Consider the following 19748-nt stretch of genomic DNA (forward strand, 5'->3'; position numbering starts at 1 on the left):
CGATCTTTAAAAGAAAGACATGGTTTGTATTATTTTCACAATTAATATTGGTTTTGTAAACCAACATTTCTCACCTTCGTGAACGATCGGAATCGAAACGGAAAATATCGAATGGTCGAAGTAAACATTTCCGGGTTTATGGAAGTAAAAACAACACAGCCATCTTAGTCTGCTGTTTGTTATTTACAATACATTTATCCTCTGATTACTCTGCCATCCTGTATTTCTATCTATCCATTTATGTTGTAGGATAATACAACAATTCACATTACCCAATAATCCTGTTATTTCTTAGTAAACCGGGATACATCATCTAAGATGAGCTTTCTTTTGTAAGTTGTCATTTTCTGAAGTACTGAAATAATTCCTTGTCTGGCACAGGAAAAAGGTGACTCACAAGTCATGTTTGTCTGCTCAGTCTCTGTCTGACTGACTGTCTGTGGCAAATATGATGAGGAATCCAGAATTTACTGCATCACCTTTTATTATTATGCAATGATGATGATGCTTCCATGATGATGATGATGATGATGATTGATTGATCATCCCATCACAACAGTTTCTTTCTTGTCATCCATCCATGTCGGAACGAGTTTACAATCCCCGATCACACCCCAAAAAAAGGTCATCGGTTGACTAACCCAGCACCACTGTTCAATGGTTTTATAGTTGAATGCGATCAAACTACGTCATTTCCGATCGGGGATTCTAAAGTTTAGCCATCCATGTCATCATCGTTCATGTCATGATCATGTATAACTTTATACTAATGTCTAATGTTGCGCGATATTGTATCACCACTTCTGTGTTGTATCGCCATTTACGTCGTGACGTTATTCCAATTACAAAGTGGCGATACAACGCAGACTCTTCTCACGACATGGGTATGGCGATTGGATCATCTTTTTTTACAAACAATAGCCAATAGGCCTTTTCGATAAAGATGAATCAGGGCCAAAACAAATCAAATGCGCACACTCGGGACACGTTAAAAGGCCTAAGCTGACTTTGGACAATTCCAAAGCCACTGTAACCCTTTGTTTTAGGTGAAAGGCACAGCTGGTCAGCACCCAAACAAACTTCTTTGAAAAGGTTGATTGATACAAGGGAGTTTTTCTTGCCAACACATTTGAACTCGGTCTTGAAGAAGACAAAGGTCAAAGCGATGACTGTAGGCATTATTGGCCAGGGTGAAACCTATGTCCCTTTGACCTCTTAAAGTCCAGTTGTTTGGCAAAGGCATAATTAGATGAGTAAGGTTATTTGGGCCAATTACACTAGATCTTGTAGCAGAGGTGTTAAACTAGTAAACAGGGATACATTTATGGAAATATTGTCTTCTTTTTCAGTGGAAGTCGAAATAACAAGACATTCAAGCCAAAGAAGAACATTCCTGAGGGTACTCACCAGTATGACTTGATGAAGCATGCCGCTGCCACTTTAGGCAGTGGCAATTTGCGGCTGGCAGTCCTGTTGCCAGAAGGGGAAGATCTAAATGAATGGGTTGCAGTCAACAGTAAGTGCTATTTTTGCTCCAATGTTATGTTCTCAGCATGGGGTGATGGAGGGCTGTCACCAAACCCTAAACTTCTGTCCATCCAGAGGAGAGTTTCAGGTAGTTGAGTCGCCTGAGAGCCAAAGGTAAGGAAGCAGGGAGATCTGAAGACGGAAGCCTTGTAGTGTGAAGACTGCAGCAACTATGATAGTGGTTAAAACCGCCTGGTTCATAACTCCCCACAGGAGTATTCTTCAGGTTGTACAGTTCATTGTGGTAAAGAGAGTGGTTTAGTTCTCCCAAGTCGAGCTCATGGGAGTGAATTAATACAACTCTCGGGCTATTCAAATGTGAAGGCCTGGGGTCACCACACCACTGTAAATCTGTGTGTCCTTGAGCAAATCACGTGACCTGATTTGCTTCTCATCACTCATCTGAAGAGTAAATGGGTACCTACATGAACTGGCATAGATGGCAAAATATGAATCCACATCATAAACTAACAGCAACACCATGCAATATTGGTCTAAAATGCACTTGCTGCTGATAGTGATATCATCACTTTTAGTAGTTTTAATACAGTGCACATGTTAGATAAACTTCATGGTGCATGTGATCTTGACTATTGATTAAACTATTGACATTTTGTCGTGTTTCTGCTCAGCACACTGGATGTATATGAGCTTTCGGTATTTTATTTGCAGTTCTTGAGTTCTTGGCCGACTGTAACCGGTAATATTAGCACTGTTATTCATTTGACACCCACAGATAAAATCTGTCTGGGAAAGTTGCCAAGCAATGAATTGATATTCCCACTCCTAAACCTGGAGCCAGTTGAGTAAGTGGTGGGTTTTTATAAAATATTCAAACCAGCGTGCAATCAATATTCATAAATTATACTACCGGTTTAAGTCTGGTATACGAATACATGCATTTGTACCATTACCATAAACCTTACATGGTTTTCTGGAATCTGAGCTTGGTTGAAAACTTCCGCAATGACTAAATCGAATGTACCGGTACCATGATGAGCATTTATAACGTAGTCAACAGCTGAAGTTTAAACAAAATGTCCAGATTTGTACATGTATCCAGTTGCATCCTGACGATTAAAGTAACTTTGCTTGTCAACTTCTGTTATTTATCAAGGGCACTTAAACTGTCCCTGTGATTGAGATTGTGTGCCATTAAATCTGTGGTGTACTCCCACATGCTCAATTCCGAGCCTGGTTTATGTATCGGGTGCATTATAACACTGTAGTACAATAATCAATATTTTGATATTGGTATTCGCTGCCACACGCCAGCCTCTGGGGCTTCTCTGATGGAAATTGATAGAGGATGATGTCATTGCTGTAAAGAGACTGTGCAGTACAAGTGCACCGGTGGCCTAAGTTATGACCACAGGTTACTTTTCGCCTGTAAATAATGTTTCTTCTGATGTCACAAAATAGCAGTACCCCGAATGCTCCTTCGAGGACTGTGAGATGATCACACGTATCTACTTTGAAGAAGTGTCCTGGAAATGAAAATTCTGCGATAAAAATATTACTCTGTGTAGCATTTCAGATGTGAAAAATCCGTACTATCAGTATATCACTGATCCAGCTCCTGGTTCGGAAAAATGAAAGTTCCTGCCCAACTTCTCTGCTAAAACATACTTGCTCATTGTGTGTTCACGTTGTCTTTTCAGCTGTCGACTTCTTCAATCAAATCAACATGCTTTATGGGACAATTACCGAATTTTGTACATCAGAAAAATGTCAAGTCATGTCAGCTGGACCAAAATACGAATACCATTGGGCAGATGGTACAACAATCAAGAAACCGATTAAATGTTCAGCGCCAATTTATATTGATTATTTGATGACCTGGGTGCAGGATCAGTTGGATGATGAAACATTATTCCCATCGAAAATAGGTGAGAGACCCAGTCTTTGTTTATCTTTTAAGAGATCTGATCCTGAAGTTTGTTTTAAAAGCATGCCTCATGGATGTTGAAATGGCTATGAAAATGTTTCAACCTTGATTCCCAATGAATTAACATTGAAAGATTGGTGAGAAAAGAGAACAGTTTGTAACATAAATTTAAAACTTTAATGTAAATTTCTTTTATTTCTTACAGGTGTACCATTTCCAAGAAATTTCCTAACACAAGCCAAGCAGATTCTGAAGCGATTGTTCCGAGTCTATGCACACATCTATCATTCACACTTCCCCGAAGTCGTTCAACTTGGAGAGGAGGCCCATCTGAATACATCATTCAAGCATTTTATATTCTTTGTCCAAGAGTTTAATCTAATAGAAAAAAGGGAACTTGCACCCCTTCAGGAACTGATCGAAAAGTTGACATCGAAGGAGAGGTGAGCAGTTTGCCATGGAGATTTGAGGACAGAATATTATAAAAGTTTCTAGTTGTTCTCTGACTGTTGGATTATTCTCAATGACTGCATTTCTTCTTGACAGTTTGTTCTTGCAAAAGGACATCTGTTTTTTTCATTTGAGTTTAAGAACTCTGGCTTGTGCTGTCCTGATCAAAAGTAACAGTGGATTCTTACTTTAGTCATACTCTTGTTGGTGGCTGATCTTGCAGGATAATCATATTGGTTTATCAAATTAAACATGCCAGTTGTGGTTGCACACATGAAGGATGAATGGAGAGGAAGGAAGGGCTTTGTGCCGGAGACCAGGCTTTGGCACCAGACAATAAACCTCAACTGGGTTTTTTTCACATTGATTGTAATTTGTGTTTGGTCTGAGTTACTCTTGAACAGGGCTGTGAACCTACTGTGTAGCCAAGAATCTAGAGCGTTGTCATTTACTGCCTCAATTTATTTGCAGAACTGTATTCAAGTACAATGCATATCGCTTCATTGATAGATTGTCTGTACATATAGCCAGGCTTATTTTAGGTCTTTATCTTTGTTCACTCATGTTGCGATTGATCCTGTTCAAAGAGTGAGGTCAATTATTCTGACCTAGCAAATATTCTAGGCATCATGAGTTAAGCCAGAAAGACTTCCTCAGATATGCTGAAAATGTAATGAGCTGGGGTTCAGGTTTTGGCGACGCAGCAAATCACCATCTATCGCTTTCCATAGAGTATCCTGTTTGCGACTTAAAACCATAATCAAATCAGAGTGAGTGATATGTGGATGTTTTAACATGTACCTTAGTGTAGTTGAATGCCTAGTGGAAGAATGACAGAAAGTCCATTAGTCATTGTTTCACTGGGACATTCTACCCTTGACTATCTTCAGTCCATACTGCTTCCTTTAGAGTGGAGCAGTGATCTCATTCATCATTCATGTCTGTGGTGGGGGGGGGGTTACGAAATGGTATATATGGGTCTTTGCTGCCCAAGGCGGATGTATGAAAGTGCTTGTACCTTGTAATGCATGTATTGTGGCCCATTCGAGCACATTTGAATTGTGAATTGTGAAATTTATTTATTTAAAATGTAACTTCTCATTTGTTTATTTTTTGTTTCATGTGCTTTCTTTTGAAGAAATACGTTCTGTATACCAATCCTAAGATTATAATCCCAAAAAACTGTTGAAATGCGGCAAGGCTTTTCTGGATAAATAGGTGAAGTTCAAATGACATGAACAAGACTTCTGTGGAAACTAGAGTTCATTTCCGCTGTGTATTACATAACAATTGACAGTGAAGGTGCTTATGTGTGTCCTGCCACATGTCACTTGATTCATTCTGCCATGCCTCAGTCACTGATTTTGGAAAATAAAGAAGTCAGCTTCAGAGTTTTTTTATCCTTTTAATGAAAGTGGAATTTGTCCATCAAGTCCAAAAATACTTGTATTAGCATGTAAGTGAGGAGCTGAAGAATTGCTGGGGAAAGTGGAAATCATTGAAATTTATTTTCTTGCCAGTTTGGTTGAACATATTCCAAACTCCAAATTGCAATCATATGCTTGGGTCATCTTAGGCAATTAGTTTGTATTGGACTTATTTGGCCTCTTGTGTATACTGTACATGCATCCTGACAATATCACTAATTATCAGGCCTTTTCAATTTCACTTGAAACGTACTTACATACTTACATGTGTATAAAGGAGAAGTTGTGTTGCAGGCCCTGTTTGCAACAGGATGCTGTACGTGTTCATTCAGTGTGAGAGTCCTACATGTACCTGTCAATATTTGCTTCTCTTCAAAGTGTAATTCCAGAAAAAGTGTGATTTGAAAAGAAATTGTATTGTCAGGAAAGGCGTGTCTATCATGTATATATTCTTTTAGTATTATAGTTGTATATATGTAGGTCTTATAGTCATAAGTATATGTGTCATAATACTGCTAATAGGACCAACTTAGCATGTGTTTCTGGAGTAAAGATGTCGTGTTAAAAAGGACAGCGTATTCTTTTGCACTAGTTTTCATTGGTCATAGAAAAGAACAAGGAACATTTGCTTAGCATGTAGTAAAGAACTAGAAACTTTCCCTTGTAGTAGTACCCAGAAATCCAGACTACTTGGTGATGTACTGTGCAGTAGATCACCCTTTCTTTCTAAGCAATGTTTCCACCAAAGGCCATTTTGGATTAACTGTTGTACATTTCCCCACCCCAATTGTTCTTGTCTCATGGTGTTTTCTCTCACCAGTTGCAAGCTTTAAAAAAATAAGAATAATATCTGGTGTGCCATTCATTGTCGAGAACTGTATATTTGAGAGTTCATGATAGTACTTCGTTGTGCACCTCAAGTTCATTCCAGCTGGCCATTAGAAGAAAAATTAGATACGCTAGGCTTTTGATGGCCCTCACATTATTGTTACATTCATTAATCCATTTATTATCATAGTCAACTAATTAAAAGTGCTTTATCACAGTATTTAGTTGGTAAGCAGTTCATTATATACAATATAATGGTAGTAAAATTCTTCATTTAACCATGTCTTTGAGTTTATTGCTTTGAAATGGATCATAACGTCCCCACTGCTGTGTTATTTTCTATCTTCCTGCATTATATGCTGATCATTTTAATGTTGACTGTGTCAAATCTGTCAATCAAGTGTCACCTGTGGTAATTTGTGTGTTAAACCTGAAAGTTGCCGCTGAACCATGTTCCGTCAGTTATCGTGGAAAAAAGATGTGTACAGTAGTTCATTGAATTGAACCTCCTTTGTATCAGTAGTGGGCACCACCTTCCGATCCTTGCACAAAATCTAGGGGAATTTGTTCATGGCGAAAGTGGTGATAGAACAAGCTTGCACTGCCTAGCATTAGTTTCAGTTAGATTTTGGGGAAGATGAAGAACTGAGTATGATGAATTCTTGCTTTCTGTTTGTACGTGCGTCATAAACCAGCTTGTGATTGTGTGTATGTTATTCATAATCCCTCTCTTATAATAGTAGATGTCATATGGAAGTGCATGTACCCTCCGTTTATTTGTGTAATGTAGCTCTCACAATGAATTTATTGATGTATATAAAATGTACATTGTAAATAGGCTATATGGTTGTACAGCTTGAATTTTAATATTGCTGGTCAATTTTCTGCTGATTAGTTCATACTTTGAATGCAGCATGGAAAACTACCTTTAAGGTTAGCTTTAAGAACATGCCGAGGGAGTGGGAAATAGGGTAAGAGTTGTGGGGACTTCGAAGACCTTGCTCCACATACACGATTTCCTGCTCTAGCCTCTGCTCACTTGCATTTTACGCTTTCATACCAACTACTGGTATGATGACACAGCTGAAATATTGGCTGAAGTCCTATACATGTGGAATACTTTTTTTTAAACAGGGCATAAATTGCAGTTGTGGAGCAAAGGCCTTTATGATGTCCCTAGTTGAGCATTGGGATGAACTTTTCTTCATTTCATGACAATCTTCTGTACTAACAGTTATTAACAGAAGTAAACTTATTTTGTCATCCGTTTATTGATAATAATGCAAATAAATTGCTATTGTCAAATTTTGTTTTTGTCTGTTTTAATATTGGTGCTTGTCCTGCCACAGATTCCCCTGTAGGGGTCTTCTTCTACAAACAATGATCTTCTCTCTGTTACACAAGACTTCCCCCCGTTGGTGCCATGGCCGACCACACATTCTTTAAGATGTGTTTACTGATACTTCTCTATTAGATATCATCACCTCACACTGAAGGAAAAACTAATGTTTCATCAGTTCCACAAGACTGTCCCCTTATTGGCGCTTTGTCCTAACACATTCTCCTTGATGTGTTCACTCCTACATCAGATGATGTCATCCTGACACTGGGGGATAAACTAGGGATGTTACATCAGTTACAAGAGGCTGCCCCCTCCCCCCAATTGGTGCCTTGTCCTACAACTAATTTTCTTGGATGTCTCAATAGTCATTCTATATTATGATATCATCCCACATTGGAGGACGATACAGTAAGACTGCCCCCTTATTGGCACCCTGGCCGACTCCTACATACGATGATGTCATTCATCACACAAAAGACGGCTCCTGATGTTTTGTCTTTCCACACTCTCCTGGATATCCACACTTATTCTTTCTTGGATGACTTCATCACCTCAACATCGGAAGACAAAACAACAATGTGGCATCAGTAACACAGGAATGCCTCCTTATTGTTGCTTTGTCTTACAACACGTTCTCCTGGACGTCCATTATCGTTTTATGTTAGACGGCTTCATCATCCCCACCTTGGAGGACAAAAAGATGTTACATCTGTTCCTTGGCCCCTGCAATCTATTGCTTGCAGACCAGTAAGACTTGGATTGACCGATTTTTTTGCTTGCATCCACATGGAAAACAAAGTTATTTTCTTGAGATAAACGGGTTTACTGTTGTGAAGAGTTACCGTCCTTAGTATCCAACTCCTGAGGTTTCATTCTGATTGTAGGCAATGGGATGGGAATTTCCATATACATGAATCAAGAAAAACATGAAAAAACAGCAATGGGTTTTAAAATATTTCTTTATTAAATGCATCCCTCAGAGTCGTGTGAGAATTCCACATTTGTTTCATTTTCTGTACATTTCAAATATGCATTTACGCTTGCAACAACCCACAACACTGAACATTATGAGCTGGTAATTTCACAAAAATTGTGAACACCTGGGAATCATACATTCCAAATACTGTGGTCTTATGGGCAACCAATCTCCCTGTCCTCTGAGGCCAATGCAGGGACTCGGAGATCTGCCACATTATCATGTACCACCTACAATTTCCAAAAAACCTCTTTTGCAGGGGTTAAAGGAGTGCAACAGTTGAGTTGGGTAAAATGACCATCAAGATAAAACCAAACATTTTTAGAATCTAAAAGTTACTATGAGTCAATAAAAATTTAACACAAAGACAGAGGACTATTACCAGCTCATTTTGAAGGCCTTGTTAAGTTGTTTGAGGATTATCTGTATTCGGTTTCCCCAGGCTTGAATAAAACTGATGAAAATCCAAAATTCTGATAGATCAACATGATTAAAGTCTGTCAAGCTTAGCTTCCATTTGTAAATCATTGTAAACATCAAGGTCATATCGAATTTATCATGATGTCGACACTGGTCCTCCTACAAGCGTTAATCCTGGTGCTCCCATACGTGAAGGATCCTGAGATGGGTAGTGGACCGGCATCAGTCCCCTCTGAAGTGGTACCGGTGGCCGCATGGGGGGTGGCCTCATGGGCATCATGCCCGGGGGTGGGGGAGGAAGACGCATACCTGAAAGCACACAATAGTTGTTCAAAGAATTTCATAAGCAAAAAGCACACACCAGAATATGGAAATTATTTTGAGTGATAAATCATGTCCCTTCTATCCTTGTGTTTTTCACAGGTTATATCGTTACAGTGTAGTGTCATAATACAGAAAAACTGATTTAAAAGTGTGCAATACAAATGTGGAATATTAATATTATCATTTATTATTCCAACAAGCCACAACTGACCAAGCTAGCAAAGTGGTCGTTTTGCCTCAAATGGGAAGGAGTCAAATGACACCTCGGGAGTCACTGACATCTTGGAAAATATTAGTTGAATACATCTTGGTCTGAAAAGTAATGAAAGCCCTGTTCTTTTTCAAAACTAGCAAAATGGGTCACAATTTACCTGGAGGTGGTCCATAGTGAGGTGGACGATGCATGAAACCCATTGGCGGTGGACCTCTCATCATAGGCGGACCCATACCAGGATGAAGTGGCATCATGTGTGGGGGTCCTGCCAAACCAAAGAAGTTACTTCCCATATCACCCATCTCTTCTGGAGGTGGCGGTAATGCTGTAGGAAAGATGAAAGTATTAGCAAGCGTTGGCTTAAGGCACTTTCACCACGTCACATTTTCTGGTGTACACTCTAGGACAGCTGCTTTTACCAGATTGCCCATCAGTCAAGAGAAAACTGGATGTGAAAGTTAAGAACTGCTATGGTCTTTCACTTCCCTGTCTAACACATAAAGATCATCAAGAGGCACCAAACCACAAACTAATACCATGACCATAACAGACACTGACACTGATGTTCATTTTGCTACCATATCTTCAGCATCATTCAAACACAAAAATTGGATTCAAAATCTCAACTCACCCCCAGGTAATCCAGGTACTGGTTCGAAAGGCTTTTCATTGTCACTACCGTCTTGTTTCGGTGCCGGTAGAGCAGCCTGGGATCGGCCCCACTTGATATTCAACCGGCGCCCACCAATGATCAACCGATTGAATGACTTCTCACAGGCTCCTTCTGCTGCCTGCCGCTGTGTGAACTGTACGAATGCACATTGTTGTTTCGTTACCATGGTGACTGAACGGATTTCACCAAACTGATAGAAATGATCCCTGAAAATTAACATAACACATTAGTCTCAACAATTTGCAATTTAAAATGCATTTTTTTCTGCATTACTACGCTTATACACAAACAGGATAGATCAGGAAATCCAAGGTAAAACCAACATTAACAGAAGCTATGACTTAGAGGGGCATAAACAATCTACAAGCAACGTAATTTGTCACAGGGCACAACCCCAACAATAGTTACAATTTTATATGATAATGCAAAAGAATCAAGAGTTCGAGCTAGAGCTAAAAAGATTTTATTCATGCTCTTGTTCATCAAATCCTACCTAAGGTCCTTTTCTGTCAGTTTATCCCCCAAGTTTCCCACATACAGTGTGGTTATAGTCTTGTCTTCTGGAGGCTCTAATGTTGGCATACTTGTGTAGCGTTTCATCAGTTTATCTGCGACAGGATCGTTTATACCATAGTATCTGTCTTTGATGTTCTGATCGGCAAGAGGGTCATCTGGATCTGTGGGCTTCTCGTGTCTGTATAGAAAATAGTTAATTACTGAAAGTGGCTTTCAGAACTATTTTACAAATTTCAGGTCAACCGTTAATGAGTAAAAGGTGGCTGCCATGTCACATAAAAGAGACAGTTGGGGAAAGATGGCCGTCAAGAGCAATGTTTTACAAATATGAACCTTGAACTAACCTGTATGGGCACTCCTCCCCTCTTTTACACTCTCCCTTCACCCAGAAAGAGCAAATGTGTGGTCGATTACGTTTGTAATATGGCGTGGTCCTAGCAAGCTTAAGGAGCATATCACTGGTAGCTTGGGCTTTCCCAGCAAGTGCACCGACTGGGCTGACACCATCTGAATTTGTTATCTGCGAAAAACATAAGTAACAGTGGCATAAAATGAATGGTCCCAATCAAAATGAAACAAACAAGATATAACTGGAAGTATTCACAGCCATTGACAATGATGATCACATCAAGTCATGCATTTTACTGGTCACTGTGATTCTCCCCAGGGAGCTGAGCTTAAATCCGGAATGTACAGGCCTATAGCTAGTGTCATACATGTATTAAATGCGAAGCACTTTGATACAAGATATAGCGCTACAGTATAGGAGTATCACATAGAAGATGATTACATTATCATTGATACTCAACATCAGTATTCGACTTAAATTTTTTAAGAAGAAACTTAAACTTACAGCTGTTTCCATATTCTGTGTGTAATATTCTTTGTTGACATCAGACTTAGGCATCTCGTCCTGAATCTTAAGTGCTGCATCCCGAACTTGAATTGGTAAACCTGCAAATGGAAACAACAAATATCAGGCACATGTTTCATTATTCAGTTATTATACTGTAAAAAGACCCACAACAGAGCCAGATCATACCTGACCTCTTCTTGGGTTTATTTTCCATCAAACTTGGTTTAATCTCTATAAGATTTCATTCACCACGTTTATCAAGTGCAATATTATATTATACCCCAGAGGCAAAGAACAGTGACATAAAACTGATTACATGATCATGCTCGGCTGACCAAAGCATAAGACATTGTAAGTGTTCACTGACACAGAATCTGTCTGATAAAAACAGTTGCTATAAACATGGAGAATGTACCTTTGATGCCTGTGTCTTCAAATGACAAAGTAGCCATTCTGACAACTACTCACCATATTCTAAATCTAAGAGGCAGGTCTGGCAAACATTCTTTATTTTTGAACATGTCTGGCAGACTTCTGTCTTCTTAAACCTCATGCGTGCTCCAGGGCACCACCTGAATACTGTGAAGGGTCGCACGCAGATCTTACATTCTCGTCCATATTTCTCTTTGGTCTGAAAATAACCATTACTGAATAGATTATAAAATTATTTAATAACAATAATAATGAGTCTTTTATAACAATTAGTCTTCCTCATAACGACAGTGGAGATTGCACTAGGGATCTCTGGAATGCCAGTCACTATACCGCAATGGCTCCTTTAATTTTGCCGTTCCATAGTCAAGAAAGAAGAGTACCAAACCACAATATATGGATCAGGATCATGCTTACCATTCTGATGTAAGGATTATCTCCCAAACATGTCTGACACAAAGTTGGGAACTCCTGCAATGGAAGAAGAAAACTACAGTTAATATAAATTACAATAATTTGTGATCAATTAATCACACTGGCTCATATAATCTTCATTTAATTCTTTGGTCTCTGTTTTATCAATACATATCATGTGTTGAATGATTCACCTGACATTTGAATGAATTTGGTCCCATCGATTGATGCGGGCTTGGATTCATTTGTTAGTTCACACGAGTAAATTATATCCTGCCGCCCTTGCAATCGCCATCGAGCTATGTTGTGTGACTCTGTAGTGTAGTTGACGACAGGCGTTGTTGTCATGATGATCACACAGGCTTTGGAAAGGTACATGCCTGTCTTGCTCCCCTTGCATGCCATGGCTATGCAAGAAGCCGCAGAAGCACTAGCGCGCCACCTATCAGCAGTTCTCGAAGGCGATCGACGTCAACTTCCAAGCCATTTCACTCATTGTTGTAGATCCTTCTGCCAATTATCTAAACCTATTTCGAATCTACAAGTATGTGAGTATAAAATGAAGCTAAATCAAGCAAGAAAATCTATATATACTAACCGAATCTTCCCAATTTTGTCGATTATACGTATTTGCTCCTTTTGAGGTCGCCATCTTTGAAATTGGGCAATTCCGTATTCCGAAGAGAACTATTCGTACTTATTTATATATTATTACTCATCAATAAAATACTTCACATAAAATAACATGTACTATTTAGATACAGTTGTTAGTTTTTTAGAGATTAATTTTATCTATTTACTGAATAGTGTGGGCCTGCATTGTCGGCTGTGAATATCTGCTATTATTGTCAGAAAATAAACAAGGAGATTGCAGGAGAAGATACCAACTAATTTACTGTTTACTCAATAACGGTATTACTGACACTTCTTAACTCACCTTCTACAGTTAGATCAGTACTCTGCGTTCAAAGGTATATCGTTAAATGTAAAAGTTTTGGTACGGTTTTTCTTATTTTTGCATTATGAAAATGTTCAATTTCACCAACAAAATCCACACATACATCTGACATGACATATCCATCATTATCATATCTATATCATAATACTATAAGGCGGCTCGCTAAAGTGCCATTTGGGGGTCGTGTTTCGTCTCGAAATTTTGCACGTTTGCAGGTGATATGTTATCCTGATGCAACGTCATGTTTATTTTCGGAAATTTACTTCAGCGGAGCAGTAATGAGGGATTTTTAATCGGACACGGTCAATTCTCCTTATCACTCACGGAAGCCAAGCCATTGCTGTTCAGTTATGCAGGGGATTAATGAATCACCTGCACTCCCTGTGGGGTGACTAACACTACCTGTTGAACGGCTGGCTGTAGGGGGATGATTGGAACAGCCTGTACACGTGTTGACCTGCTGAACCAAGGTTAATGTTATTTTCAATCCACGATTGTAGGTCACCTGATCTTCGAGATTTCGCGGGAAAGAAATTGTAAACAAACGCATGTGTGCAGTTCAAATGTAAACAAAAATGTATTTTGATACTTTTGGTTGCTGGACTTGGGTTTTCCCGCAGTAAGGAGCTGGGGTCAAATTGATGGTCTATCGTATATTGGTACTGTATTAGCCAGAGCTAGCCCTTGATTATGAAGGGATTTTCAAATTAAGGTTACAATGGTATGTTTATGTGCTCACCACAGCTTTCAAAACTTGATGTATCTGAAGAGGCACTCTGAACTTGGCATGGCCTTATCGAGGAGCTGCTCACGGTGCTGAACTTCTAGCTTGCCTGTCGACTAAGTGCCTTGCCCGAGATCATGCTACATGTAGGAGGAGCACGCATTTTAAAGTTTTAGTAGTGATAGTGCAATTGGTCCGAGCCATTTGGAGGCCGACATGTGAAGGCCTATCTGGGTTCTCCTTCATCTCCGTATAAAAAGGGGCATATTGCTGACTAAGGAACGAGGTATATTCACATTGCCTCATCATCTCATTCGGACCAATTGATTTACTTTTATATGCACGCATACAGCACGCCACAGGGTCCGAGTCTGTGGACAAATGGTTGGTTTAATTTGTCTCTTCGATATTGCTCCTTTGATATTGCATTATATTTTCATTGCAATTCAATCTATTCAAGGTATAGCCCATTTGAACCTGCCTGCGCCACGGGTACAATGCTAGTTATCAATCATCATCAAGACCATCATCACTACAGTTTGCTCCAAGATGTTGTGAAATTTTTCATATCACTCTTATTTACTCAATTCTCCTACCTCATAGAGTCGTCATGTCACTGTGACAGATGCCCTGCTCCAGAAAATGATATCATGACCTCATTCATAGCTTTTATCAATGTCTTTTTCTAAATTTTCAGGTGTTCTACTAGCTGGGGATGCTTTAGCTGTCATCAATTATGTCCAAGTTTGTGAAATATAGTAAACTACCGGGTGCTGAGAGTGCTGCCGAATTTGACTTCAGCTCTCCTTTCACATATGGAATAGAAGATGAAGATAAAACCAGACATGGGAAGAAATACAAATCAGCTTTTACTTTCACCAACTTGAATCATAAGAAATTGAGAAGAGAACCTGGCAAGTATTCAAATTAAAAGTTGGCGTTGATTAAGTCATGGTGCCACTCCTAATGACACAATGCTTGAAAACAAAGAGATATTTAAAGAGGAAATTTTTGGACAGATCAAAAATGTGTAGTGGCTGTATTTTCTGTGGTCAACAGTGTGAAGTAACATAATCTAACCATCATTATTACCATAAGCTATTGCGACTAGTAAAGTTCCATTGCTGATTGCTTGCTGTGTCAAAGCAAAAACCCATCAAGTTTTTGGTCAGTCTAATGGCTTAATGGATGTGGGACTCTGCCCAAGTTTCAATCAGTCAAGTATTTGCTGAAAAAATTATGATACGTTTTCTTTTACTTTCAGACCCTTCTAGTTCAGTCTTCTCCATTTGCTGTCATGTTATGGTTGTTGGACTTTGCTACCTATTAGCCATCTGTACACTGCCATTTTCTCTTATATTTTGCATTAAGGCAAGTAAAGATATTCCACATAACGGAAGTCTGCATTGTATATTATCTTAAAGCCCTGCATCACATTTTGTAGATGACTGTGAGCCTATATGATCATTGTCTTTGGCCTGGTGCAGCAGCAGACCATTTGTTCAACCCCTGCGAAATCTTCTGTGAAATGTGAATGATTCACTTGTCATGAACAATGTGCATGTATGTGGTGTTGGAGAATCTGCATTCAAAAGAAAATAAGAAAGCACATTCTTTATGTAAATTTTTTCCCATTGTTCCTTTGTAGTTCATTGGACAAAGTGAGAAGATAGTCATATTCAGAATAGGGAAGCTGATTGCTCCAAGGGGACCAGGTAAGATGAAGACTTGCTTAGTAAGGATATATATCTAGGGAGTCTATGAGATAATACACCATTGCATTTTCTTTTGCTTTAGCCTAGCATTAAACCTACTGGTACATTATCTAACAGTTGACCTTGGATAATATTGACTGACAATTTTCCTTTCTTTGCTGTCTTCAGGAGGAATGACTTTTGTCTTGCCCTGTGTGGACCGAATTGTGCGTGTGAATATAGCTGGGAAAGCATTCAATGTACCACCGCAAAAGGTAAGAATCAAAAATGGCAACACATCCGTACTCGTGGAAATGTGGATCAGGATATACCATGGATCATCAACAACTTGATGGAAAATTATTCTCGCTTTCAGTTGAATTTGGTAATAATTGACTGTCTTCAAGAATCCATTGTGGCAGTGGCACCATACTTAGCACCTGAGAGGTGTGCAGCAAAATGATCTGTCTCATTCAAATTATGGAAGTAAGACCTGCTGATGGAATGGAAACTACACATGCTTTCCCTATATTCTTGATTCTCACTGCATCAAAGTGTGAGGAAATGCTTTCACACATCAATCTCGTTAACCTTGTCTTGTTTCAGATCTTCACATCAGATAATTGTGTCATAGAAGTTGGAGCCGATGTGTTCTACAGAGTCGTCAACGCGATTGTCTCAATCACCCATATAGAGAACCTTAACCACTCCCTACGGGTTCTTGCGCAGATAGCACTCATGAATCAACTGAGCAAACGAACACTGGCAGAAATAGAGGCAGAGAAAAATATCATAAATGCTGCTATACAGGTGGGTGCAGTTTGTTCCCTACTCGGAATTGGTGTCTTTGACCTCTATGGTGTCTTTGAAGAGACATGTCTCGAGTCTCATGCTGGAGCTGGCGATCAAACCAGGGATCCTATGACTGCTTGTCAGAAACACGACCACAGCTCCTCTGTCCAACCCTTTGGTAATGCATTATCTCTGTCATTTCCAGGAAGATCTGTGTAAGGTGACCATGAATTGGGGGGTGGAAGTTGGGCACATAGATATGTAAGTATATTCTGTCACTATAAAAGCAAGTGTTGGTGCATGTAACACACGACTTGTCCCTAGTGTGGAATGTCCAGTTATAACAGTGTCATTCTTAGCATTTGCTAGAATTTATAACAGTCAAAAAAGATAACATTACTGAGGAATGCAATGGATGTAATCATCTTGATCTATTTCAAAAGCTAATTTCCACCAGTAGCATGCTCAATTTGATAGACTGACTGACCAACTCAAAGCTACATTATGAGAAAGTTGCATTTTTTGAGACTGATGTCTGATCAATAAAATCACTGCTCAGGATTTTTATTCAGGATGTTTCCTTTCAGTTCACACGTGACCTTAATTCATCGAGCTCCAGAGACCTCAAATCCTAGCTCGTTGTTATTTCCACCAGGCCTTGGTGTTCCACCGCAGCATCAGTCCATTCTCAATATGCTGGCAGGTAGGTTCATATCTTCACCATTATTGTCTTTTTATCTGATGTTTAATTGATATCAATACGAATTGCCAATATTTATGATTTATACAACTTAAAAAGTATTATTAGATTTGACGTCAACAGTTTTATGCAAGAGTACATTGTATTCTGAAAAATTCTATAGCGCTAAATCAAATAAGGTTTCTCCCACAAACCACTTCTCATTATTACCCTAGCTAGTTGCCTGTATACCGTAGCAAGTGCTTTCGGTTCTCTTAGCTACGTGATTGCTGTAGACAGTCACTCTGTGGAACAGGTTAATGACAAGGCTTTGTGGTCACTTACAATTTTTGAGCTAATAATTTTCATGAAATTAATCCAAGGCCAGTGTAAGAGCCCTGCTGTTTCCCCCACTAGCAGCTGTAGTGGAAATTGACCTTTAGTTATGGAGCATTCTTATATAACCAAACACTTTCCAAGTTCTGATATATTTCATCAGTGTCATCTGTGCCTCGTGAAGAAGGTCCCTGCTGTACTTTTTTGCCTTTCACTTTCAGGTACCATTCAGCAAGCAGCAGCACCAAAACCACCAACCAGTACAGTCACAGTAGTAAACATGGAGGACGAACCCAAAGCATCACCAACAAGCTTGAAAGAAATTACATATCCTACTCCAGAAGTTTCTTATCCTACGCCTAAAAAATTGATAAATTTATTGCGACCACAGCTGAACGAATACCTAGTTCGGGATTTCCAATCTGTGTACCAGTTTATCGTGCAGGGAGAGGATGGTGGAATGTTCTTTTTGGATCTGAAGCATGGTAAGTCTTCATGCTTCCATTCATCTCCTGTTGTTAAAGTTGGAATTTGGGGTCAAAGACAGACATTGAGTATTTGCATGGACTGATTGTGGAGTTCCAGTTAAAATTAAATACACTGTTCATCTACTTGAGGCGGGGATTTCTCACTTCTGCTTCTGTTTTGAATGTAGATAATTTAGTAAATAATTTCATGATGTGATTCACCTCCAGGGCAAGGTTCAGTTGGCGAGGGTCACCCATCCTCAGAACCCGATGTCACCCTCACTCTCTCTACGGAAGATATGCAACGCTTGTTTGAGGGTTCCCTGAAGCCATTTCAAGCCTATATGTCCAGTCGCTTACAGCTAAACGGAGATCTTGCTGCTGCCATGAAGTTAGAAGATTTAATTGACAGATTACGGAAATCGTTAATTAGGAGGGTGCCTGATGATGTTTATAATGGGAAAGTACAGATTGTGTGAAATACAAAATGTGTCCTGAGATAGTATACTGACATCTTTCTGGAGTAGAATAGTCCAAGGCGAATTAAGATGAATGTCTTTATCATTCGTCATGTGTGTTAGCCTCCCAGTGAAAATTGCCTGAAGATGGAACCGATGGCTCAGAAAATTTGCAGACTCTGAAATCAAAACTTTCTTTTGTTCTTAAAAAGTTTATCTCGTTTTGAATTTTCTCATTTCATTCATGAGGTTGTGCAATATTGTTTACTCTGTGTATATTGATGTCAGATGAAACAATTTGTTGGTAAACTTACTTGTTGATTTTGTACCACTCTCGGTATACATTTTTTGTAGTTATTTTGTTATTGTTTTGTGAATATGAAGCTCTGTCACAGGCAAATGTTATGATCAACAAAGAATAGAAACATTTGTTTGAAGGTGGGAAACAGATTTTAGCATTGATCCATTGTATCCCAGTAGTGGTAAATATCAAGAAATAGTCTTGTATCAATTTATCAGTGACTGGCCTTTTCTTTTTTGGGAACGTTTCCAGTAACCAATTGTTGTTCATCATCTCATCAGTGGTCATCCGAAACAGCGTCATTTTGCTGATGACAATGTTATTTTGATTGCTTTAAACCTTACCGAACACTTGTGGACTCTCTTGAGGATGACCCTCTTATAAGTGTACCTTGTTGTAATCACTGGCAGTGGCACATAAAAAGCTAATTCAATGTTGCCCAGTATTATCACATGTAATATTTATCATTTAGAATTTAGCATTCTATTTAAAGAATCATGAACAATGGATATTGTGATACCTTTTTATGTTTGTACAAATATTGATTTATTAAAGATTTTAAATAGATTAGAAATATTCTGTCTTTCAATCTTTTAAGATGAGGACTGAGGAAGTGTGAGGGGAGGTGTCCATTCTTCTTGGTTCAATTGAACCACTTTCATCTCATCTCTCATGGGTTGAAGTGGTGTCCCTATCTAGTTATGATAAGCTGAAGTTCCTTCGCCTGTTAATTATTGAGAGCATTGCATTACGGTATCTAAAAGTTAAACAAAAATTGTTAGTATCAGTGAGCTGGAGGATCTTGATCTCATTGACGCTACTGCTAGGAAAGACCGCATCAGGCTGTTCTGCAAGAAAATAAGGGGCTGTTGTGATATAATTCCCTGGCCTTGCCTTTTTTATCAAACTTCTCGTATTGGTTGTGATCTCCTCTTTGTAGTTGATGGGGCTATTTGAGACAGTAGGTTGGGACATTGACACATTATTGAATCTGTGTCTCGTATTGTATCTAAATACAAGAAGGTTAAAGCGAAATGAACAGCACCTGGCTG

At 39.1% G+C, this 19748-nt stretch overlaps 3 protein-coding genes across 5 annotated transcripts; 2 read left to right on the top strand and 1 right to left on the bottom strand.

Annotated features, from left to right (window-relative positions):
* The first annotated feature begins 127 nt into the window (after window positions 1–127).
* LOC135490753 (MOB kinase activator 1B) lies at window positions 128–7425 on the top strand. The gene is made up of 4 exons (XM_064776209.1): window positions 128–332; window positions 1350–1516; window positions 3189–3416; window positions 3621–7425. The coding sequence occupies exons 1-4, from the start codon at window positions 319–321 to the stop codon at window positions 3860–3862; spliced, it is 651 nt and encodes a 216-aa protein (XP_064632279.1). The 5' UTR covers window positions 128–318; the 3' UTR covers window positions 3863–7425.
* Window positions 7426–8403: 978 nt separating this feature from the next.
* LOC135494837 (pre-mRNA-splicing factor RBM22-like) lies at window positions 8404–12954 on the bottom strand. Its single transcript, XM_064783165.1, has 9 exons — window positions 12886–12954; window positions 12291–12344; window positions 11910–12072; window positions 11439–11539; window positions 10930–11105; window positions 10563–10763; window positions 10028–10275; window positions 9554–9721; window positions 8404–9167 (listed from the first exon to the last, which is right to left on the bottom strand). Exons 1-9 carry the CDS (start codon window positions 12937–12939, stop codon window positions 8995–8997), a joined length of 1338 nt encoding a protein of 445 aa, XP_064639235.1. The 5' UTR covers window positions 12940–12954; the 3' UTR covers window positions 8404–8994.
* Window positions 12955–13137: 183 nt separating this feature from the next.
* Window positions 13138–19270, top strand: LOC135494916 (stomatin-like protein 1). Of its 3 annotated transcripts, none has more exons than XM_064783287.1 (10): window positions 13138–13258; window positions 14667–14883; window positions 15234–15340; window positions 15618–15684; window positions 15853–15938; window positions 16270–16473; window positions 16661–16716; window positions 17043–17158; window positions 17692–17955; window positions 18166–19270. In XM_064783287.1, exons 2-10 carry the CDS (start codon window positions 14706–14708, stop codon window positions 18414–18416), a joined length of 1329 nt encoding a protein of 442 aa, XP_064639357.1. In that variant the 5' UTR covers window positions 13138–13258; window positions 14667–14705; the 3' UTR covers window positions 18417–19270. The 3 variants fall into 3 exon arrangements, with proteins under 3 accessions (XP_064639357.1, XP_064639517.1, XP_064639438.1); XM_064783447.1 differs by having other exon boundaries at window positions 13140–13199; XM_064783368.1 differs by having other exon boundaries at window positions 13144–13284.
* The last annotated feature ends 478 nt before the right edge of the window (window positions 19271–19748 follow it).

The sequence above is a fragment of the Lineus longissimus genome, chromosome 1 (assembly GCF_910592395.1).
Source record: "Lineus longissimus chromosome 1, tnLinLong1.2, whole genome shotgun sequence".
In the NCBI taxonomy this organism is placed as follows: domain Eukaryota; kingdom Metazoa; phylum Nemertea; class Pilidiophora; order Heteronemertea; family Lineidae; genus Lineus; species Lineus longissimus.